We start from the raw sequence: 24,138 nt of genomic DNA, 5'->3' as shown, positions 1-24,138 counted from the left end.
TTTTTCCCATTTTGTAAACAGCCTCACTATTGAGTCTCCAGTCCAGTTTGTTGTCAACTGTAAAAGTTATTGTTTGCCTATTTCCACATCAAAGGAGAAAGGGAGTCGATTTTGCTCTATATGTAAATCTATTGTTTTTCTGAACAAAATATATAATAGAGCGAACCAAAACTATTCATGGGGGTTAAAGACCACAGCAACTCATGAATAGCTAAAATGTGCAAATACATGAGACCCCATTGAAAACGCTTCTCTAACTGCCTGTTTATACCGTAATAAACGCACAGTGAGAACCGTCTTGGCTGTACTGCATAAGCTAACATCTACAGTCTTCCTTACTTAAGTTCTTAAAGGTACTGCCAATCAGTGCCAAGGAAAATGAATGACACTTCAGGATTGGCTGATTTGCAACCCCTAACATTGTGTCAAGTAGCATTGCTCCCAGGAGTTTCAGCTTTCCAGCTGCACTTTTTTGGTGTTGAATAATTTAAATAAGCTCTATTTGAAGTTAAGTTCCATTGTAAAATCCATGAATAGGTGAATTTGAAAATACTGAACAGTAAAAAGGTGCGTATCCATTGTATGTATATTTTTATTTGAATCGTTTGAGTGTTTTAGTGTTTCTGTTTGTAACAGATCTGTTCTGTTACTGTGATTGCTCGGTTTTCTGTACCTTCAGCCATTTTTCTAATTAGATTCTTTCAATTGTTTCAGTCTTCTGGTTTCAACTTAGTTAATTGTCACACATACTTTGTCATATATATAGTCACTCTGGCCTATTCATTCTTTTTTTTTATCTTGCTCTTGCTTTTATGTTTTGCTGTCTCTAGTTTTTAGTTGTCAGCAATAAATTTTCAATTTTCTTCACATATTTGGATTTTGTACGCTGGGCTTGGATTTTTTTTCCCCAACACTCTTTCAGCCTTATTTCTCTTTGCTGGTCACTATTTAGACCCTCCAGTCCAGACAACACTGACAGTTTAGTGTTTCTGTTTAATTTATCATTTAAACGTTAACTAAATGTAAAATTGGAACAGCTTTCAAAAAAATGTCCCCCATCTTGACACTTTTGTTGCCCTTTTGGCATAGAAAACAGAAAGCATGCAATAATTCCTTTATTGAATTAAAATTGTGCATTGCTTCTTAAAAATAACAGTCTATACACTGTTCTACTCTCTTATTTATTTATTATTTAGAGAACATCTTGAACTTAATAGCATTTGTAGAGCTGAAATAAACAAGTAGAAACTTTATAACAACAAAAATGTAACACTGCTTGGTATTATTTAGAAGTGGGTCGGGACATTTCACCTGAGACCATCATGGACATTTAGTGCTTAAATCTGCCTCAATTCTCAGTCTCAGTTTTCGTCATCAATACTCTCTGTATCTTTTCCCACCAGTAAAAGTGCGACACATAAACCGATTGCACCCCTTACATTATTTTCACATCATTTCATCATATTCACTTCCTCTTTCTTTACTTTCCAACTCCTCTTCCTTTTCCCAGTTTTAGTATCATGATTCAGTTTTTCTCTGAGAAAAATGTTTGAATGGCAAACAATTCATAAATACATCCTGTAAAGTATGCATAACCGCACAAAAAACAATGAAATTATCTTTCACAGAGAAAAAGTCGGCAATAACTCAAACTTCTTGATGTGCAGCGGCTGAATCTTAACTCTCTTCTTTTTGCCACTTTCTTTATAAATAAAACAGTTTTGGTTGTTGCTTTTTTCCAACAATTATTTCTGTGTTGCTGTTTTGTTAGATTTCTGCTCCTTGTATTCTTCACATTAAAGCAGATGAGGAGGTTTAGCTCTGGTGAATTTGATCAGGTGCAGCAGGAGAACTTCGGTTTATTCTTGGGAGCATTTAAACTGGTCAGCGACTGATGGTGTTTCTCCTCAAAGGTGGCCTGCTTTATTACCAACCTGCCAGAGGCAAAAAACAATTATAAGTTTCCACATGTAAAAGAGCATCTAGTGACATTGATCAGTCATTCAATTAACAGCAATCTGATGCATTCTAAGTTTTAAGCCTTCAAAACAAATATAATGTAGAGAGGACATAAATAATTTAAACTAAACCTGGATAAGAAACTGACAGCGCCTCACCTGGCCAGGTGCAGCACAGCCTCCAGGATGTTGGAGCCATCTTTGGCACTAGTTTCACAGAACAGAGTGTTGTAGGTCTGGTGGTTGGAGGCAGAAATACAATATTATGATTTATTATGAAGTATTTGTTTCTATTTACTTTCAGTCCAAACAGTAAATAGAAAGAGGATTTGAATATAGATCAAAAAAGATTTTATTAATTAGATAACTCATCACCACCCCATAAAGCATTATTTCTGACATGTTTATCTTTACCTAAGAGAAAAAAACCTAACCAAAAGGTTTCTGCAGCAACTTTCTGCATATTTCCACTGGTATTTTGATGATTTGTCTCAGGTAAAAGGCTCCAAGTGTTTGAGGTTGGAAGACCCCTTGGCCATCACCCTAATCTTTAGCTTCCTCCACAGATTCAGGATTCTGGCTGAACCTTTCCAAAATGTTAAGATTAAATAGTTTTGGGCTCAACTGTAATAAATGCACGTTGTGATAAATACAAATGTATCAACCGCCAAATAAATGAATGGATTCAATGGATTACAAGTTAAGTGTAATAAAATAATTTTGTTTGTCTCTACCATTGCAAGCTTTTGTCCGTAGCTGGTAGGAACAGATTTATCTCCATCTTGCCGAAGATCGCACTTGTTACCCACAAGCATGATGGGAATATCATCATGGGCCATATCCTGGAAAAGAAATAACAAATAGAGCTCTGATGATGTCACAGTGCAGATCATAAAATGTTTTTAGAAAAGGTGTAGGCTTGTTAAGATTTCAACACAGTGCAGCACTGAATGGACATATTTCTATTTTCTTTTCACCGACATCACACCACTATCAAAGACCAGCATGCAAAACTCAAAGTTCACAGGACAGCAAAACACACCAAATACATGCCGTCCATCAAAAACTTACATATCGGCTGCAAATAGGAAGAGAGAAACGTGTTTTACATTTAAATGAATTTATTGCACACATTGGTTGAAGGATTAAACAAGTTTTATGAGTTGGCTCAATGTGAAAATGTCTAGAAACAGCAGGGAAGCAAACCAGTGTGTTACCTCAATCATGTCCACCCAATCTCTAACATTCAGGAAGGTTTTCTCACAGTTGACATCGTACAACAGTAACACACCATCTGCACGCCTGAAGTAGGACTTGGCAATGCTGCGAAACCTGTGAGGACAACCGAAGAAGAGATGAGGTTCACAAAAACATAAGAAAACAAAACCTTTTCACTAACATTATTACACTTTTATGGAGTAGAACAATTCCTTTTATTGTGCATGTACCCAATATAATTTTTCTTTTTCCTCACTCACCTCTCCTGCCCTGCAGTGTCCCATAATTGTAATAAAACTGGCTCTCCGTCCACAATGAGTGTTTTCATCTGAAAGTCCACGCCTGAGACCACAGAAAACAAAAACTAACTTAAAATCAGGATGTCCTGGTTCTAATACAATATTTATCAGCAGCTAGAGCAGGTTTTAGTTTCTCCAGCTCACCCAGAGTAGTGCTGGAGTTCAGTTTAAATTCGTTCTTGCAGAGGCGAAGCAGGAAGCTAGATTTTCCCACAGCCACGTCTCCTGCTAAGACGATCCTGTAGGCCTTCTCTGACGTCATGTAGCCGAGGTCAGCGTTTTCTTTGTCGTCATTCTGCAGAGGAGAAAGAGGAGCAGAGTAAACATCAGAGTAACCATTAGAGGTTACTCTGGTCATCCATCCAACTACCCACTGTCCTTTACTCCTCTACTGATAGGGAAACATGTGCAGGAGCGAAACCCAGACATCCAACTCACCAATGACACGTCCCACTTTCTTTTAAGGATTTTCTGGCTCTAGATTTCTTTCTTTGATATTTAGTGGGCTGGAAAGCAGGTGAGATGGGGAAGATGTTTGGCTAAGGTCAACAGGCCAGGACTCGAACTTGTGACAGCCGTGTACATGGGTCGCCGATGCGCCTTCCCTGCTCTTTCTGAGGGATTTCAAGGCTTTCCCATGAAAGAAAGGGACGTCAAGAACGACATCCTGTTCAGATGCTCAATGCCTGAGAGATGAGCAGCAGCTCTGAGCCTGACAAAGCTCCCATCTCATCTCTAAGGTCGATTCCAACCACTTTAAATAGAAAGCTTGTTCGACATGCTGGTGTTTGGGATCTCACTCTTTTACCCATAATCCACATCTCATGCCTGGTGAGGGTCAGAAAACAGATGGAAAAGCAAATCTAGAAGTTTGACTCTCCGTTTTCTTCATCACAACAGACCAGAGCAATGCCTGCATTTCTGCAGAAGAGGCCCTGATCCATCTTGCCATTACAAGACTCTGAAACTCTGCCTGGTAAGGTGTGATTGATCCCCGACCTCAAAGCAGCTTTCTACCTTTTAAAAGTTGGCCATCATTTTCTCAGACTGAGAGAAGCTGGCTGAGTGTGTTTATGTATCGTAGATTAATTGGATTATTCTTGCACTCAGTGTCGCTGTTTTGAGTATGTCTTTTTGTTACCATTTTAAAAGACTTTAATACAAAAAGAGGGCATTAAATCATATTTTGTTTTCAACAGTATAAAAAAAGACATGAAATGTTATATGTTTGTTTTTAGAAAATGAAACCTTTTGTCATTCTAATTTGACACAGGATCTAATCTGATGACTTATTTATAAAATGTTAAATATTCTCAATAGTGTTTGTCTTAACATACTTACTGGTCAGCAACCATTCAGACTGTATGCAACATGTGGTTTGAGTAACACAAAACTACATAAAAAAGACAATTCAGCCAAGCACCTACTGTATATCCCATATAACGCAATTTGGCAGATAAAAATCATAATTCCAACAATTCAACAATGATCAATAAGCTAGAAAAATGCATCTTTTAGACCCTAAGGGATATTGTTTTCTGATTTTTAAGGAACAGTACAACTTTCCATGTTTATATCTGTGGCAAAAACTCTAAAAAACACTTTAATCTGAAACTTACAAATGTTTACAAAATTATAATGCATTGCTACATTTTTCATATGCTCCATGGATAGGTTACTTGAAATAGTAGTTTCTAGCTTTTGTGTCACTCCCTCACCTGAAAGCTGATGGCGCTGATAGTTTTCTTTGTTGTCGGAGCGGGAGGCGTAGTGGAACCAAGCGAGTCAGTGGGCTTCCAATCCAAAACTGAGCTGCAGTCCGACCCGATCGCTGACTCTCCGTCTTGAGTCTCTGCTGGCTGTGACAGAAACACACACCCCGAGCAATTTAACAGCAAAATTTAAATCTGGAGACGTTGAATAAAAGTCTGGCATTTAATTCAGGTTTTTGGAAATATCAAAAAGTAGAGTGTACTTTCTTGAACATATATTCCTGTAGTTCTTGACTTTAATGGTAAGAAGTTTGTACAGAACCATATATAAGCGTTAACCTCTATTATCTGACCTCTGTGTCAGAGTTTTCGCCCAGTATGCTGTCCTTCTTCTCTTCCTCTTCACCGTCTTGACCCTGGACCTCTGGCTCCCAGTCGTAGCCGCCATGCGAGCCTCTAAGTGTGGACATGCCGCTGTCCACGTAGATCTCAGGCAGGCTGTCCTCCTCGCACTCGCTGCTGTGTCTGCGCCTCAGCCCAGGGTCACAGATGGCCAGGGCCAGAGTATCGCAGCTGGGCCGACGCGGGTACAGAGGGAAATCATCCAAACGCTGGCCAAGCCTGAGAAAACATTAAGTCAAATGTACTCATTTATTTTGCTGACAGGAGTTTATCAGGCTGGATAAGTTGGGATTACATGTGCAGTTCCTCTAGGGTCCATCCTGGACCCGCTCCTGTTATCAAGTCATGATCTGCTCTGAAGGTCACTTTGTTTTATATTATACTTATTTTATTTTTGCTGCTATAATCACAACATGCATATGTTATAGCAATGACCTGGCTGTGTAAATAAATCTGACTTTTTCTCATCACCATAACTTCCTTCCTAATCTTCATTCATTTGTTTAATAAATATCATTTTACCGTCCGTATTAACACCAATGTTTAGCAGCACCATAGCCTACAGGCTACATAACTCATTCTAATGTCTATCTCTGCTTTACAAAAACAAAAAAGCACAATTATTTTCTCAGTGTGATTAGACAGCTGAAGTGGTCAGCCATATTTCCTTCACTCACATTCACAGAACATGCAAATAAATCCTTTAAAAAATGTCTGTTGCCACCTGATGGGATGGAGGAGAAAAACCTTCTTTGAGCTTACATAGTAATTACTGTATGTCATAACGTATCTAAACACACACTTTAATTTTCTGACTTTGTGCAGCTGTGCAGCAAATCTAGAGATTATAAAAGCAGCATGTAGATCAGTCTGCACATACCTCTGTGTATTTTATTTTACCTGTCTAATAATGCATGTGGCGATGGGTAGCAGATGCTTTTACTCCTGTTTCTGTTCTTGATGTCTCCTGGGGATCCACCGTTACCAGACTGTACCACAAAAACAACATAATTTAGTTGAAGATCTATTTAAAAAGCAAGTTTCTCTTTAAATTTGAAATAAAGTGAAATTTAATGGCATGTTGTTGCCTACAAATGGTCAGAATCACATCAAGTTCACGGGGGAAACGGGAGGCATTTTCAGCGTCTTTACCCTTGTGATTTTCTCCAGAGTCGACCTCAGACTGTCGTTAGTGTCATGGAGCTTCCTATTGGCTGTCCTGTCCATTCATAGAAAAATAAAATAAAGATTCAAGGCTGCCCGTTTTATGTTCCTGTCTTTATGTTACTTTTAGTGTCAGACTTACTGCAGAACCTCAATCTGACTCTCCAGGATGTCTCGCTCGTCGGCAAAGTGTTTCATGAGCTCCTCATCTCTGCAGCAAAACACAAGATACAAACAAGGTCTAAAAATCCCTCGGTCTCTACATACCATGTTAAATATAAAACTTTTTAAAAAAAGCATTTGTGCAATATATATCATAAAGTTTTGATGTTCATCCACAGCAGTGAAATCCCCAAGCTGCAATTAAAAGTTTTATATAATTTCTGAGTAACAGCCGTAAGATAAAGAAGCGACTGTGTGAGGATGATGAGCAGATCCTTGAAGGCGAAGTGTTTGTCTGCCAGTGACTTTGTTTCATCTGTTGCCAGGCAACCCTTCTGAAAAAGTTATTGTGTGTGCAGAGTCGCTCCAGGATATCCTGTTTCGGCTCTGACAAAACAAAACCTCCCGAGGCCAAACCAACGTCACTCTGCAGGTCGAGTTGGGCCCTCAGCTCCCAGTCTCTGTGCTTCAGTTCACACGGGGTCGTTTGATTACAGAAACTCCAGGTCATTTATGGGTTTCACAGATCATAAAAGAATCAGGACACCCCGGGAAATAGTCAGTTTTTTTCTAAGAAACGTTCACATGTTGATGTCTGAACTCCTTTTTAATTTCTGAAAGATAGAAAGTAATCTCATAGAACTTAAATGCAGATATTCTTGCTTAGTGCAATAAACAACATGTCAACAAAACATTGCAGTTTGTAGTAAAAAAAGGTTAGAATACTCCACACACGTGGATGACTAGTGTTATCCCTTCAAATGAAATATCTGAATTTTAAATTTACATGCTGCATCGGGCTGTATTGGAAGGCCAATTGATGTGATTAAGGCTCCTCCATAAAAATGTTCTCATCTCCCTTCATTTTAAGGACCGGGCTGATCCATCCTTCCCAGTTCATCCTATCTGAACATTTATTGAGGGCTGAATGAGAGATTTTTGAACTTGCAACAGTGGTGCATGAAGCAGAAGAGGAACACAGATTTAAAGGTGAGTAGTAAAATCTGATGGTAATAAAGTTAAAAGCTTAAAGCGGCTGTGTTGTTACGCTGTGTGACTGTGAGCGTGAGTGGGAATAAAAATAGCAATAGGTATTTTGTTCCATGTAACACAGCAGGAGTGTAACAGGTAAACCTTTTATGGATGCAAACTCGACTAAAAACCCACCTGTTTAGAATTGTATTTGAAACGTAATCAATTACAAATTTATTGCTGGAACCTGACTTAATGTCGTGTTTTGATTGTTGATTCTATCTTGCATTGTGTTTCTGTGTTTGATACGATGTAAAGCACTTTGAAATGCCTTGCTGCTGAAATGTGCTATACAAATAAAATTTGATTGATTGATTGATTACGCGTTCATCACTTGAATAGATATTATTGAATTTGAGTGAAGTGAGAGATACTTAGGTACACCAACCTAAGTGACAGGTTTTATCATGTGATGCAGCCATCCTAATTTATTAGGATGGCATTTATTAGAAACAACTTTTAAAAAAAAAAACATTTTATTTCACGGAAAATGTCCTCATGACTGTTGTTTTGCTTTGGCTACAGAACAAGAAACAGAAAAAAAAAACAAGAAACCCTGCTCTGAGTTTCTATATTTCTATATTTTGATGTAATAACAGCACTGAGCTGGAAAAAAACCCCAACTAAAATAAACACCACATAGAAGAATAAAAATATGTCAAATGATGTTTCTTTTACCGTTCTGAGTTCATGCTTTGATCAGTTAACTCTGTCTTTAATCCGTCCATCTCACTCTGCAGACAGGCAACTTTGGTCTGAGACTTCAGAAGCTCTTGTTTTAATTTTTGGTTTTCCTGAAGAAAAAGATTATAATAAATTGGCAGAAGATAAAAAAAAAAGAAGAGCAAAACAAACGTTGCATCATGAATGAACCAAAGTGTATTTGGTCTCACCAGTGTTAACTCATTGATCTTCTTCTTTAAAGCTGGGCTCTCATCTTTCACTGTGATGTTCTTGTACTTCTGCTCTATCTGTCAAAGGTCAAAGGTGTGGGATTATTTGTCCTTGCAGTTTGTATATTTTACTAAAAGCAACAGTAAGAAACCCGCTTGGTCTTAGTTTGGCTTTTTTCAATGTTGAAAATGAACATGTTTACTCACAAGATTCATTTTCTTGGGAAGGCAGACAGTGTGACTGTGGTGGAACAAATTTTTAAGAGGCGGTTTTTTGTTTTTAATCTTATTTGGTCAAACTTTGCCCCAGTTTCCATATGAAGCATATCGATGTTCACGCTTTAGGGCAGAACTTTGCTCAAATACATCGATTGAACAGACCTTTAACATTTTGCATCAAGTTTAATTTTTTTTGAGTGAATTTATAATATGAATATTTTGCATAAATCCCCATTAACTTTTACTGAAAGCCCCTTTTCCACCACTTGCTGCTTTGGTTTAATCCTGGTTAGACGTTTTCACATCCTTCTTTGCAGAATTTGTTGGTTTCCTGACACAGATCTAATAAACGAGTATGGCTCATATATTTCCAAGCAGCCCAAGAACCCCACATCATTGTGCTGCCACCACCATGCTTGACTGATGATTAAGTGTACTCAGATTTTAAAGCCAAATTTTTGAGTTGTCCGATCTTATGAGCTTTTCCCTGAAGGAATTTGGTTCATCCACAAATGTAAATCTTAGATGAGGATTTTGGAACAGGTTCGTCTGTCTTACTCTAGATTTTTTTATTCATGATGGTGGAGTTAAACTGGCCTGACTGTGAAAGTGACACTGGTATTCCAGCATACTTCAGTCTGCTGGCAGCTGCTTACGGGAAAGATCAGAGTCAGAGTCAGGAAACCGCCCAATTTAAATGAATTCATTTAGCAAAGAAGAGCAGTCAAATATTCAGTTGGGATTATGCCACACCAACTTCTTGTTGATTACAACAAAGAGTGGATCAAAACAAGATTGATTATATAAGTGATTTTTTTCAATCTCTAATGTGTTTCAGTGTTTTTTCTGATTGGCGTTGTTGTTTCAGAAACATGCGACTGATGTGTTATGGTAAGACAGAATCAAAAATACCATCTGCATCCTCTGGATTTTACACTGAAGCTCACAAACTTCAGTGTCGTAACTCCTTCGCAGCTCACTGAGTGCAGCCTCTGTTCGCTTCTTCTCCTAGAGAAAACACACACGCATAAGATCCAAAATTACATTTACCTTCAAAATCTGTTTTCTCTCTTTAAATATGAACCTTAGGCTATCACTGCACCACCGACATAAAGTGACAGGAAGTTCAAAGAGTGCTCAGATGCAGACCGTTTGCACATTTATCACACTGTGGGAGAACACAGGTGAGCGCTCTCTGATTTTATGAGTTATTTTAGGACAAAACAAACAGCAGCTCCTTCACTAGAGAACACTTACATAACACACCGGAACAGAGATAAGACAGCCACCAACACTCCCATTAACATCAGGGTCACAAAATTAAATTAGGGTGGCTAAATACAGTTTTCTGAGAACTGATTTGTATACTATTTGTACTTGAAACATTAGAGAATTAAACTGTAGTTGTCTGCCGGTGCAGCTTCTCAACCAACACTGATCAACTTTATGTTCAATAAGCGGAATTTTTTAAAGAAAATGCTCTTTCTTTATTTATTAAAAATGGATTCCAGTCAATAAAATCATGTGAAATTTAAAATCAAATGTATATTGTATTTATTAATTGCTCTTGTTGTGGCCTTACATGACTTTCCTCAGATACATAATGCAGAAAACGTTGATGAAACACAGAAGACTAAATTTCTAAAAGCATAGAATTACATTTGTTGTTTAACTGGAAACTTTAAACATAAACTAGCAGGATCAGTTTTAGTATTCTCATTTATTCAATGTATGTTTTAGGAGTTTGTGAGACAGATCAACACAAAGTACTGCACAATTTCTAAAAACAACATTCTGAAAAGTGTGGCATGCATGTGAAAACCCAATCACCTTTCAGTGCAATTACAGCAGAAGGTGTTGAAGTCACAGTAGCTGTGAACATACATTTTTTACATAGCAAAGAAAGAACTTCATCTAGTGCAGAAAAATTTCAAAGTCAAAGGAAAACATTTGGCCAAACATAAAATGGGACCTAAAAGATGATTCAAAGATACTGTAAAGTGAAATTTAGTCATTATTTTTTTTAAAGTTTTCCTGTTTTCAGACTGTCCTTCCTGTGTACACTTTTTATTTTAGCTGCATAAAAATTGGATATAATAAGTTGTATGTGATACTGAAATCTCAGACTCACACCTGAAGTTGCTTTTCACTCATCCAGATTTGAAGTGCTGGCTGTTATCTGGCACCACATTGATGGTGGCCCGCCGGTAGACGACACACACATTGTCACTTTATCCTCACGCCACAACTCTTATCGCCCCAAATATGTGCAGCCTTATCATTTGATACTGGAGGATAAACCATGCCCCAGCACCTCCATCTGCCTTCCAACTGGTTTTATATCCACAGAGTTGTGAAATCCGTCTGATCAGCAGGCGTGTCGGAGTTTGGATCGGTAATCTGATATACAGCTGTGCGTGTTTGTTTGACATGAGGGAAGAGCTGAACAAACTCAGCCTGCTTATCACGCTGCTTACACAAACTCCAGAGAAAGGAGCAGAAACAGCTCGCAGCAACTACCCTGGCATGTCAAAACATGGTAATCTTCTGAATGCATTTGAAAGTTGTAGGTTTTCCATGTGTTAATTCAGACCATGCCCCACCTGCTCATGAGTTTTTCTCTCTGCAGCCTGAATTCGCTGTTCCATCTCCTCCTCCATCTCACTGAGCTGCATTGACGCTTGGTCCTGTGCTCTGGAAAAGAATCGGCTGGCTATAATTCACGACCATCACAGGCGTATTCTGTGCTCCATCACAGGACCATTTAGGTGTGCTTTGTTTTGCTCACCTCTTGATGGCGAGAGCCAGGTTCTCCATCTCTGAGTTCTGCTGCTTGATCTCTTTAGCGAAGTTCATGATGACTTTCTCAAACTGAGGAATCAGTCTGGGCTCAGTCAGGCTGATGTTCTGGTACAACGTTGCTGCCTGTTCATGCCTGAAAAACAAACAACAAACAAAATCAGGTTACCAATCACTTTTTTTTTGGTTGGTTGGCTTTAAGGGGGTGACAGAGACAGATCAAATATGTAGCTAATTTGGAGTAAAACAACATCAATTTCTTGTGACAAAAAATGTCATCTGTTTAGTAGTTTTTACTCATTTTTACTTTTGTAGTTTTTTTCTGAACTTCGCAGATTGCATAATCATGTTGGGGAAACCTTACTGTGGACAGACTTTGAGTAATTTGATAGAATAATAAACTCCCCTGCATTATTTTGAGTAGAAATAACACATGTACACCTTAAATTCTGAATATTGAGTTTAAATTACAGAGTTAACCTCTTTTTACTGTTAAGTCAAGCCTGTTTTAGCAAAATCACGCTGTTATTTTATTGAAGCCTTTGCCAAAAACTAACTTTTAATTAAGCTGATTTACCTCTCACTCAAAACATGATGACATTTTTAGTAGAAACCCTACAATAATATGTCAACTTGAACTAAAAATCTACCTTACAGCCACAATGTTGATCAAATGTATGTCGCTATAGAAACATAACAACAAGATAAATGTTCTCTGACTCAGCAGGAAGATAAAAGTAGATCCTGTGAATGCTCAGACTGCTTGTCTAGTGAAGAGGATGAGTGGCTATAATCCTCTGCAAACAGACAACGTTACATAAAGTAATGATAATAGCCCCTCGTGACACACATCTTTCTGCAGCATCACTACAGAGTCAAACAATTACAGAGTACACACAAATAAATGAAAAAAAAACCCCACAGGATCAGAAGTGCAAAGGTCAAGTGTATACAGATACAGAGGTGGTTGTCAGGATGTCACTTATAACATCGAAAGTTGGAGTTCACCTGAAGTCCAGAATGAAAAGTGAAAAAAACCCCACAAGATTGAAATGAAATTGTTTGAACATTTTCACGTTCCCCATGGGAAATAACATCCCAAGGAGCAGAATATAAATTCTCTCAGATTTTTTTGTACTAGAACGCAAGTTGAAGAGTTGTAAAGTGACAAAATGTGACAAAGTTTAATAAATGTCTCTGATGAAACTTAAAGTGGTTTATACATCCCAAACCATTGAGGGCAGACAAGGCATTTTATGTATTTTAATTAAGATAACTTGGGTTTGAGGAACAGCTACCTAATCTCTCCAACTATAAAAAGGACCCCCTAAGATTTTCTGAACAATATTTAAACCTAAACATGTGAATCTTTTTAACCAGGTCTGAGAAGACACCAAAATCTCCTCAAAAGATCTTCTAGTTACCCCCACTTCAACTAAAATAAAATTCCCAGTTGGCAAATAACAGATTTTTTATTTTTTCTAACGTTGATTCTTAGAAACAAAACATTCTATCTTTATTTGAAAAACAGATGTGAGGTATGAGCTCATTTGCAAATTATTGTCTCTCAGCTGACTAATGAACCAGAGATTGAGAACTTGAAGATAAATGAGTCCTTTTAGAAAAGACCACCACTGTGACAATTGATGTCCTGATGCCACAGTGCAGTAGCGCGAGGATCAGTCTCATGCAAGGCATGAGGCCACACACACCCCCCCCCCCCCCCCCCCCCCCCCCCCCACACACACACACACACACACACACACACACACACACACACACACACGCACACACACACACACACAAGCCAAAAGCATGTGGCAGCATCATGTTTTGGGGTTGTTTTTCTTGAGGAGGAACTAGTGCACCTTATAAAATATAAAGCAGCATTGATGCAGTAACTCATGTATGATCATCTAAGTTAGGAAAAATAAATTTATATCACTATTGGTATTGCATCTGTGTATTGGGGAATGATCTCCAGTCATTATTAGGTGATAGGTAATGTTGGACAGATCACAGGACAATACAGAGGCTCACAGGACCAACAGCTGTGTGTCGACCAATCAACCTAACATGGATATTTCTGGACTGTGGGAGGAAGCTGGACTGTAAAGAGCAAACACACACACACGCTTTGGGAGAACAAGGAAACTCCATGCAAAAAGGCACCAGCCAGGATTCAAACCCAGGACCTTTTTGCAACATCAGTGAGAATCAGAATCAGCATAAAGGACAGGTTTATTTACACTAGGGAAGGATGCTTTCAGCAAAAAGCAAAAGAGGGAAGACCAGACATGTATAAACCTTCAAATGAGCTACACAGATAAAGCAAAAATGTTTAAAATGCATGTTCAGTGAACCATGACTTTGTTCTTACGATAACAGTGAGACCGTAAATGTCCAATTAAAGTAGAATAAAGCAAACACTGAAAAAAATATATTATTCTGGCAAATGTTTATTATTATTATTATTATTATTAAAATATCATATACTTGCTGTTTAATTTTTACATTTATTTTCGAAGTAAATTGAGTTTATGGTAACATGTTATCAAAAAGTAAATTTTGTCTTGCCTTGAATAATAATGGACAAAAATTGGTACAAAACAAATTTAAACCACAAAATCTAAGAATAAACTGATGAGTAACTATTTACAACATGTTTGACAAAGTGTAAGAAAATATGTGCAACTCTTCGGTAAAACCACTTAAGAGAGAACAGATAGACTGCTGATGTTGTTGCTCTTGAGCTACACAAATAAACTTGATTGATAGACAATTAACAATTATTAATATTGGTAACACATAACGAAAAGTGAATAAAGAGTTACTGTAAGAGATTGTTCACGTGCTGATCCAAAATCACGTTTTGGATAAGGCAGCCTACACTTTTTACTCCTTTCCGGTCTTATAAGAAATAACTGATAATTGTTTATCCATGGTTTATTGAGTGCCGCTCAATAATCGGTGCTTTAATTTTGTATTCTTTATTTGGAGGGGGATATTTATGCTTTAAACATATTACAAAGCGCTACTGGAAGTTATATAATTTTGAACGTTTAAAAAAAAAAAAAAAAAAAAAAATCTAAATAGTTGTCTATTTTCACATTGTGGTCCTTCTCAGACATTCTTGTGTTTTAAGAATCGTGTAATAATTGTATTTTTTTATAAAAACTTCATTATTCTTATTAGTCTTACTGACTCAGTTTTATGTAGATTATATCTCTTACAAACTCACTACTTTCACTGCCCGAGAAAAAAAACAACCCCGCAACCATCCACTTGGTTTTTTTTTTAAATTTACAACATATGTACTTAAATTCAGAGCAGTCTTCGGTATTTTTGCTTTGTTTATAATGTTAAATAGTTCGCAGCAACGATTAAACTGTCGGTGCTTCAAGCACACTGCGCTCTCTGTTGAACAGCCTCCTATCTTTCTGAACATTTCCATATTTTAACGCATGCAGCCTCCCGGACAGGTGCGCTCTCTGTCTCTCTCTCTCACCTCGGGATGAACTTGGCCTGCTCGCCCAGTCTCTTCTCGAAGGTCTCCCAGGCGATGGACACTTGCCCTCCGTCGGACTCCATGTCCTCTCCGTAGCGGTCGTGGAAGCCGTGGATGAACTCCTGCAGGGTGACGGTTCCGTCCTGGTCCACGTCCAGCCGCTGGAAGATCCTGTCCGCCTCCACCGCGGACACCTGCAGCTCGGCGCAGATCGTGAGGAACTCGTTCCTCTCGATGCGCCCGGAGTTGTCGACGTCGTACGCGCGAAAGAGTGCGTGCAGCCTGTCCCTCTCCTCCGCGCTCATACCCTTGACGGAAGACTGTGGCTGGCTGAAGGGGAAGATGAGGATGTTGCGGAAAAATTAGGATGACCACTGAGAAGGAAGGAAGGAAGGAAGGCAAGAAATCCAAATAAAGTGGCAAGTGTCTGTTCCTCGGGATGACTGCGAAATAAAAGGTTTAGCGTGTAACCCGCAGTTTCGAAACGCTTCTGCCAACTATTTTCACCTCGTTTTGCATCAATCAAATTTTGGGTAAAAGTGAGTAAATTCAGAGTAAAGCGATATAAAGCTGTCTCAAATGAAAACTGCTGTCTAGGACTCCGGTAACGCACCTGCCCTCAGTACCTGTGTCACAGTGTTTGCTCACTCCTCCCTCTGATTCTAACATGAAGGTGCAGGCTTTACGCAGAAAGAAAGTAGCTGCAATATCTTGTACTGAATGAACGTAGAGGGCCAGTAAAATTTATGGCAGTCAGTTTTGGCCACTGTCATATTATACTTTCTCATATTTCTAGATAGCCAAGCAGAGTGATGGGATAGAATCTCATATTATCTAATTGGTATGAGAACTAAACATTTATAATATGCTAAATTTACTGAGTACATGATTCATTATTATAAGATAAAATATATTACTTGCTTATCACGTAATTATGAGATACATGTTCTTTTTATAAGCACAATAACACGTACACACAATGAGTATTTTTGTTTGTTTGTTTGTTGTTTTCTATATCTTTGGAAAGAATAAACATTTTTCACTTTCAACTAAAAAAACTTTACAAAACGGCCAGGCTTTAAAACGCTCTTGTTCAGTTTGGCGTCCCACTTTGTGTGGCTGCAGCAAGATGAAATGCAGCATGTAACCACAATATGCACTGATAACCTTATGCTGCTGCACAAGATACAGGCTTAAAATGAGGTCAAAGCTTCAAACTCTCTTTCAGCATTTCTACTGGAAAAGGACACAAAAGAACATAATGCTACAAGTAGCATGGTAGCAGCCTGAGATTATTCCAGCTTCAAAACCATGTTTATACACAAAAACATTATTTAATATTTTATATTTTTAACTAATCTGAACCTTTTTTAAAAATATATATATCATTCCAGTGTTGCAATAATAAGTAATAAGTATTGTGATCTGAAATTTCTGATTTTCCTTCCATCATTCAGAGTAACTTCAAACCTGGGACAACTGTTTACTTGTTTCTAACTACATTTGACTGTAAATATAAACACATTTATACAAACAAATCTGACAGCTCACCTGATCATGACCTGCTCTTTATTGATTGAAAATTCTTCCACGGGTAAGTTCATGTCTTCTTCTTCTTTTTCTTCTTCTTTTTCTATTTGTTCCTTCTCATGTTGGTCTGTGAATCCACTGAGGAACTCCTCTAAGGTAACCGTGCCATCACTGTCAGCGTCCAGGCGGCTGAATATGCCCTCTGCTTCGTCAGTAGGAACCTGGAGCTCTTGGCAGATGGCAGAAAATTCATCTTTTTCTATCCGTCCTGAGTTGTCCACGTCGTAGGTGTGGAAAAGTGATCTCAGGCGGCCCTGTTCCTCCTCGGCCGCTTTGTTTGTGGATGCCATAGTGGTGAAGCTTGAAGTTTAACAGAGATGCAGGAGCCCAGAATTGATGATAAAAACAATCAGAGGCTGCTGGAGCTTTACTCTCCTGCAGAGTTCAACTTGCATTTTATGTTTGAAGACACTCACAGATTATGGGGAGAAGAACAGCCCCATTAATAAAAGGCAGCAGCTTCACAGATAACGCTCTGTCATTCTGTTACCTCACTTTTATATCACCCCTCCTCCTTTATATCCCTTTCTTTTTATTTTTTTCATCTGTCATGATAAATGTCCTGATAAACCAATGACAGGATCCTTGGAGATGGTGTTACAAATGCTGTTAAAATGCTGCCACGGCTGATATTAAAGAAGAATAAATGCCAGGAAGAGAAAATGAACCAGGAGTTTCATCCAACTGAAGGTCCTTTTTGATCAGGTTTCCTAGTAGATTTTAGACTCGGGTTTTCAAGTTTGTCTGTAGTCACATCTGTCTTGAAATTGTCATCTTACAATGCAGTAAAAGTATATTTTCAATCTTTTCGTTTTGTTATGTTGAGCAAATTAAAGGTTTGTCGTCAAAGATCTAGTTAGAGAGAAGCCAGTAAAGCTGTGTCAAGGTGTGATGTGGTAATCCATCCATCCATCCATCCATCCATCCATCCATCCATCCATCCATCCATCCATCCATCCATCCATCCATCCATCCATCCATCTATCTATCTATCTATCTATCTATCTATCTATCTATCTATCTATCTATCTATCTATCTATCTATCTATCTATCTATCTATCTATCTATCTATCTATCTATCTATCTATCTATCTATCTATCTATCTATCTATCTATCTATCTATCTATCTATCTATCTATCTATCTATCTATCTATCTATCTATCTATCTATCTATCTATCTATCTATCTATCCATCCATCTATCCATCTATCCATCTATCCATCTATCCATCTATCCATCCAGCCAGCCAGCCAGCCAGCCAGCCAGCCAGCCAGCCAGCCATTCAAGTCACGTTGTAACACTATGGGAGGAAGCTTGAGTAACTGGAGAGAACGGACCAATGCACAGGGAAAACATGCAAACACTAAGCAGAGAAACCTCAGGCTGGGATGTGAATCCCAGGAACTTCTAGCTACAAGGCAACAGAGACACCAGCTGCTCCGTCATGCTGCCCTGATGTCATAATACCTCCTGAAACAAGGCCGCAAAAAATCACAAAAGAATCAATCACATACAGATGACAACAACATTTCACATAATAACTTTAGATTAAAGCCCCCCTCTTTTTAATTTCTATGGTTTTGTGGGCTTTTTTCTTCCTAAAAGGCATTTATTGCAGAGTCCATCCATTGTCTTAACAGCTTCAAACCTCTGCGACTATTAACACAGTGAATCTGATATTTAAATTAATGAATGCATGTGTACAGGTTTCTCAGTAAGTGTTGTAAGCAAAGTTAATAAGATCAAAACTTTTGACCTAAAAAAAGAGAAACTCACTGTTTTGTGTGTTTATGTGGCACAACAGCAACATTTTAACACTGTTGGGTAAGTAGTGCTGCTCTAATTTGTAACATTTGCTCAGAATAACTGGAAATACCCTTATCTCTGTACTCTAGCTTATTTTTTCCATTAAATCACACCAGTAGCAGCTGATCTTTCCTCTTTCTTCATAAAGGTCTCAGGATACAGTTGATCCTTGTTTTGATCGTGGATTTGTGGATACGCTCTTTACATGGTTTTGTATAAATTTCTCTGTCTCCTGATCATTAGTAAGTTTTATAGCAATAATATTCTTGAAAACTTTTCTTCTTTGTTTCTCAGAATTACTTTCTTTGACGTTTCAGTTTTAAAAGTTGCACATTTTTCAGCTCTGGAATTTTTAATTTTTAATTTTTCCATGAAAGCAACAATTTTGTTTGCAAATTATTCACAAAGCATCAGTTGGGGAGCGCTGTTGCCGTGCAGAGAGAATGGGCTCAAGTCCCAGCCTGGAGTCTTCTGCTTGGGATTTGAATATGTGGGTTCTCCAACTTCCTCAAAAGTCCAAAACCATCACTGAAGAAGCCTGGTATAAGTGGGAGCATGCACTGACCCTGTGTCACATGTCACAGTTTACAGATTTTATTCCAGAATCTGTTGCTTCACACCAACCGATCACATGACCAGCAGTCTGTCTAATCAGGAACAGCACTCTGTCACCATGAGGACAGATATAACTTGTCACTTGGAGTTCCTGTAATTAACAAATAACTGTTTGAGAAAAATGTTACAGTTTGTATTTTTGTTTGTGTTGTATTCTTTAAAATGTTTTCCTTAATTGTTCACATAGTCGTTTATTGTTACTGTTCATTCCTTTTCTGGGAAGCATAGGTTCTGCAGGCTGTGTGCAGGTAGGATTGCATGTGAAAACGCAGTTCTAGGATATCTTTTGTTTGTCCAGGGAGTGGTGCAGTTCGCTGATGCATTGGAAATACTCACATCATGAGAACACGCCATGTGCTGCTCGGAAAAGCTCGGGACATTCCACTTACCGACTGTATATGAAATAATATTCTCTGTGTCTGGAAGTTCATCAGGTTTATTAACAGCGTGTGTGATCTGCAACCAGCAGGCCAGTCGGTGCCAAACCTACAATACTGGATTACATAATCCTATGGATACGTTCCTGGACATAGTGTTGTGTCAGAGCTTTAGATGTGTGTGGTCAGTGACCGACTGAGAAGTGTGAAGACAACAAACTCAGACAACATGACGCAACAAGATGCTCTTTTGTTGGTTTACTTTCTAATTGGGATTTAGATGAATTAAGTTTTCCCACAAAATCTGGACAATGTTTCAGCTTTAGTTGTTAATTACACTTAGTCTGTTGTTTGTATGCAAGTTATAAACATTTCTAAACATGTTTTTACAATTTAGGAGTCGGTTACTGTAGCACACAATGACTGTAGATGCAAACAAGAAGTTGGAATGTGTGACTGTGAGGGTAAAGGATTTTAAGGAAACTTTTGGAAAAGTTGCTGAAAAAAATATTTAGAAGAACTAACTGAAGAAAGACTTTTGTCATATAAGGAATATATAGGGTGTCTGTGAAATAATGTTTACAGCTGCAATGGTGTACAGCAGATTAACAGACTGATTATATGAAAATAAGTGAGACTTTCAGCTGCTTCCATTCATGCTACTGTGCTTTACATAACCAAACAAATATTGTTATTAAATAGAAACTGAGTCCTGGTGGATGTTCATGCACATCAGAGTAGCAATGCCGGTCAGAACTGTAACAAATATTGCTCCATCTACCTAAATGCTGCTATAATTTTTTCCTTTTGAATAATTATTTGTTATAATTATCGGCCATTCACTGCTGTGGTGAACTACAGGCAGACTGGATTCACAATATTTCCCTTTGAAATCCCTGATGAAGTCTTCAGTCTTTTAGATCTCTAAACTTCTCCTCTAAAGCTTAGAGATCCTCCAGTCTGATCTTCATATAAATCTTCCCAACATACGCTAATGTTCAAAAGGTGATCACTGTCAGAAAACTTTCATCCCTGTTATTTTTGACTTTAGACGAGGAGATGGCTCTGCCAAACATAGTGGTAGAAGAAAAGTTTGAAAAATTAGGTTATATTTTGGCTCCTCTATTATTTATGAATGCGAGCGTTTCCTGAATTGGACCTGCTCTGCAGGTGAGCTGAACAGCCTCATCAGATTCCTTATAAAATCACTGCATTTGTTACCATAAAGTTTCATGAGCACAAGCTGACAGGAGTTTTCTTTCATCACAAATATCTGCTTTGAGCGCTGATGGCTGCAGGTGTGTCTTTCACAGTCAAATAGTCACAATACTTGGTTTCTTTATGTTGACAAAATGTGGCTAATTTTAAAAACCTTTTCAGGGATTTGTGGCATGTTTTAATGCTGAATTTAATTTTCCGTCTTTGTGGTGTCTGTTTCATACAGAACAAGTATTCGTAATCTTTTTAAAATTACTTGCAGTTGATTTTTTTGCTTTGTCATCTCCTGCTTCTCTATTTTTTCCAACAGTGAAATCCTTGACTGAGCTGCTTATAAAGCAAGACTTTCATATTCTAGTTCTATTTTATTTCATTTTTCTCGCTGCAGGCAACCCCATGCCTCTATGTAAGAAACATTTCCCCCTGATGACATAGACTCCTCAACCCAGTTTGTCACACCATCTGATATAAGAACTTGATTTTTCCTGCTGTGTTTGTGAAGGTGCCTTTGACTAAACATGTAGAGACTGTTCTACAGTGGAGTTTGTTGGTACCTTGCAACATGTTTTCAGCTCATTTGAAATTATTTTTATTGCAAATATTTTAAATATCACACAATGAGGGAGATTTGTAATCATGCTAGGTCATCAAAATGGCCCTTAAAATGCCGTCGTTGTCATTTAGTGTTCGTTATCTGTTACTTCCTAGTAACAGATAACACATAAAGGAAACCTAACTAAATTTTTAAAGAGAGTGTCAGTTAATACGCAGACTAGTTTTAGATAGTAAAAATATAATAGTAGTTAAAATAACCATCCATTTTTAACAAGGTATGCAGAATACCATCTCTGAAGATACAAACACCAAGACATGAAGATGATGGGCGACGGAAGCAGAAGACAACAAGTGAAACTAAAAATAAGCAACCAAGTCTACATTTTAGTAGACTCTGTTGCAACAGGCAACAGATTTAAAATATGTTGCCTGGTTTCAGATGCAACCATCAGTTTTTGATGCAAACTATACAAATAGCAAGGATCTGGCTTGAATCAAGAGGTCAGACTGTTGGTGATTTAACGGTGTGAGCTTTTTTATTTTCTTGATTCAAGCTGATTTCAGTTGAGCCTTGTTTGTTTGCCAGAGTCAAACTGAGCATCAATGTAGCCATGTCCATCTCTTTACCACAGTGTAATCATCTTGTGAAGGCTACTTCCTGTAGGAAAAACATGTTCACAAAGCTCCAAAAGCCATCAAGTTCAATCCAACAGAGCCCCTTTGACATGTGGTGGAACCAAAAATATCTGGAAAACGCCTCCAACTATTACAGAAAATGTAATTATGAAGGCAACCGGATTTTCCAACCTGGTTCCAGCAAGGTCCGCCTGATAAAGAAGACAGTGAGTGACAATAAGATGAGCTGACAAGAGTCAAGTCTTATCAGCTAAAGTGATTGTGTTTGTTTATTTTTAGTTATCTTATCGTAGTTGCATTGTTCTGGCTTTTCTACACAGAAGGAGGATCTTGAGCGTTTCTGATCAAGCTCCACCATACGGTTCCTGTTTCTCAAAAAGGTTTATGAAGAACTAATGAAACTGGTTCTGATAGTGAAAACTGGAAATATCGCTGTATTCCCCTAATCTACAGTAATGTCGGTGCCATATATTTTATTATACAGTATGAGAACAGACAATGTAGTTGTTAAAATGTACCACAAGAGGGAGGCAAGGATGTCATAAAATACATTAAATAATGCTGCTGACCTGCATTGACTGTGATCTTTTCTGATTCTTTTGATACAACAGATTATCGCTAAAAGAATAAACAAGACCATATTAACCATATTCTTTAGGGATCTTTATTGTGGCAGTATTAACATAGAAAACAATCCATGTTTATTTTTTAGAACATACAAACATTCAAAGTTTTACTCCACAAAATTCATAAGGCTTGGTTGTCTCTGGTTTTCTTTATTCTTTCTTTTTTTTTCAGATTGTTTTTAAAAAGAAAAATCTCCCAGAGTGGCTTAGTCAAAGAGACTGAAAAGAAAAAAACAATCCAAAACAAACAACAAAAAGAACTGTCTAAAAATAAAAAAGTAAACTTAAACAGCAAAAGCTACAACCCCAGTCCGTAGTTTACATACAGCCATCATATTTTGGGTTCTTTGTAATGCATTGAAATTTGACTTTTTCCAGGTTGGATGGATACTACAATAAACAACATAAAAAAATTTGGAGGATAGGAACTGAGTGCACATATTTACTGTGGATTTTGTTTATTTCATAAATAATTAATCATGAAATGTATAGCCAGACATTTCCACTGACATTTGGCTGATATATCACTTAAGATTCTTTGGCTACTGTCTTTGAGGAAACCTACTAACTTTCAGAATAATTTTAACTTGTCCACACTCAAAACATAAACGTTCAAGAAAAATCCTCAAATCAATATTACATCCATGTCACTTGATGGCTGTATGTAAACTTCTGACAGGGACTGTAACCAAAACAATCAGTTTGGTTGACAATTGAAAAAAAAACACCAGAGGAACCGAGCAAGATAATCTGCTACCGTACATGCACATAAAACATTGAATTAACACACTTCCCGCACCCTTTTACTTATTATCCAGCATTTTTTGCATATATAAGACCTGAGTTTTATAATCTTAAATACATTTGCTAAAAACAGTTGATAATTTTATACAATTTAAATTCCAGGTATTATTTTCTTTGTCAAATCAGTTTTGAATTTGAAATTATGATTAAAGGGCCATATCATTAACAACTCAAGTGACATCAGCTGGTGCATCATGTCGTGATTTATCATGATTCAAATCACAACCACTGTCAGCTGCAGGCCTACTCTCCATCAAACTACTGGGTTATCAAACACGGGAGGCTAACTAGCTCAAAACAGGAGCTACAAACTCCAATCAAATGCCATCAAAGAATGCTAACAGAACTGATAAATGAGCTACAGTGGCGTGCTACATGTCATATCAGGCTATGGCAGTGCTTCTCAATTCCGGTCCTCAGGCCCCCCTGCCCTGCATGTTTTAGATGTTTCCCTGCTGCCACACACCTGGATTGAATCTATGAGTGATTAATAGGTTTCTGCAGTACTTGATGGCTGTAGAACAGGTAGTGCAATCATTTGG

At 37.9% G+C, this 24,138-nt stretch overlaps 1 protein-coding gene across 1 annotated transcript; it reads right to left on the bottom strand.

The window, feature by feature from the left end:
* Nucleotides 1–688: 688 nt before the first annotated feature.
* On the bottom strand, nucleotides 689–17,455 carry rasef (RAS and EF-hand domain containing). Its single transcript, XM_023344247.1, has 18 exons — nucleotides 16,918–17,455; nucleotides 15,367–15,696; nucleotides 11,848–11,994; nucleotides 11,663–11,753; nucleotides 9,972–10,067; nucleotides 8,841–8,918; nucleotides 8,626–8,741; nucleotides 6,896–6,964; nucleotides 6,742–6,808; nucleotides 6,490–6,578; nucleotides 5,541–5,808; nucleotides 5,194–5,334; nucleotides 3,620–3,770; nucleotides 3,437–3,518; nucleotides 3,176–3,290; nucleotides 2,693–2,800; nucleotides 2,118–2,194; nucleotides 689–1,934 (listed from the first exon to the last, which is right to left on the bottom strand). Exons 1-18 carry the CDS (start codon nucleotides 17,244–17,246, stop codon nucleotides 1,835–1,837), a joined length of 2,454 nt encoding a protein of 817 aa, XP_023200015.1. The 5' UTR covers nucleotides 17,247–17,455; the 3' UTR covers nucleotides 689–1,834.
* Nucleotides 17,456–24,138: the final 6,683 nt, after the last annotated feature.

The sequence above is a fragment of the Xiphophorus maculatus genome, chromosome 12 (assembly GCF_002775205.1).
Source record: "Xiphophorus maculatus strain JP 163 A chromosome 12, X_maculatus-5.0-male, whole genome shotgun sequence".
NCBI lineage: Eukaryota > Metazoa > Chordata > Actinopteri > Cyprinodontiformes > Poeciliidae > Xiphophorus > Xiphophorus maculatus.
Note: the sequence above shows the minus strand (reverse complement) of the source record. Positions and strands in the feature narration are given on the sequence as shown.

What these genes read in the sequence shown, in the direction of transcription:
- rasef (XM_023344247.1), bottom strand. Translation starts at nt 17,246, where the DNA reads ATGGCATCCACAAACAAAGCGGCCGAGGAGGAACAGGGCCGCCTGAGA. An exon ending in TCAGCGCCATCAGCTTTCAG is followed by an intron (nt 3,771 to 5,193) that starts GTGAGGGAGTGA and finishes TCTCCTCTGCAG; the next exon opens with AATGACGACAAAGAAAACGC. An exon ending in GCTGTGCTGCACCTGGCCAG is followed by an intron (nt 1,935 to 2,117) that starts GTGAGGCGCTGT and finishes TGCCTCTGGCAG; the next exon opens with GTTGGTAATAAAGCAGGCCA.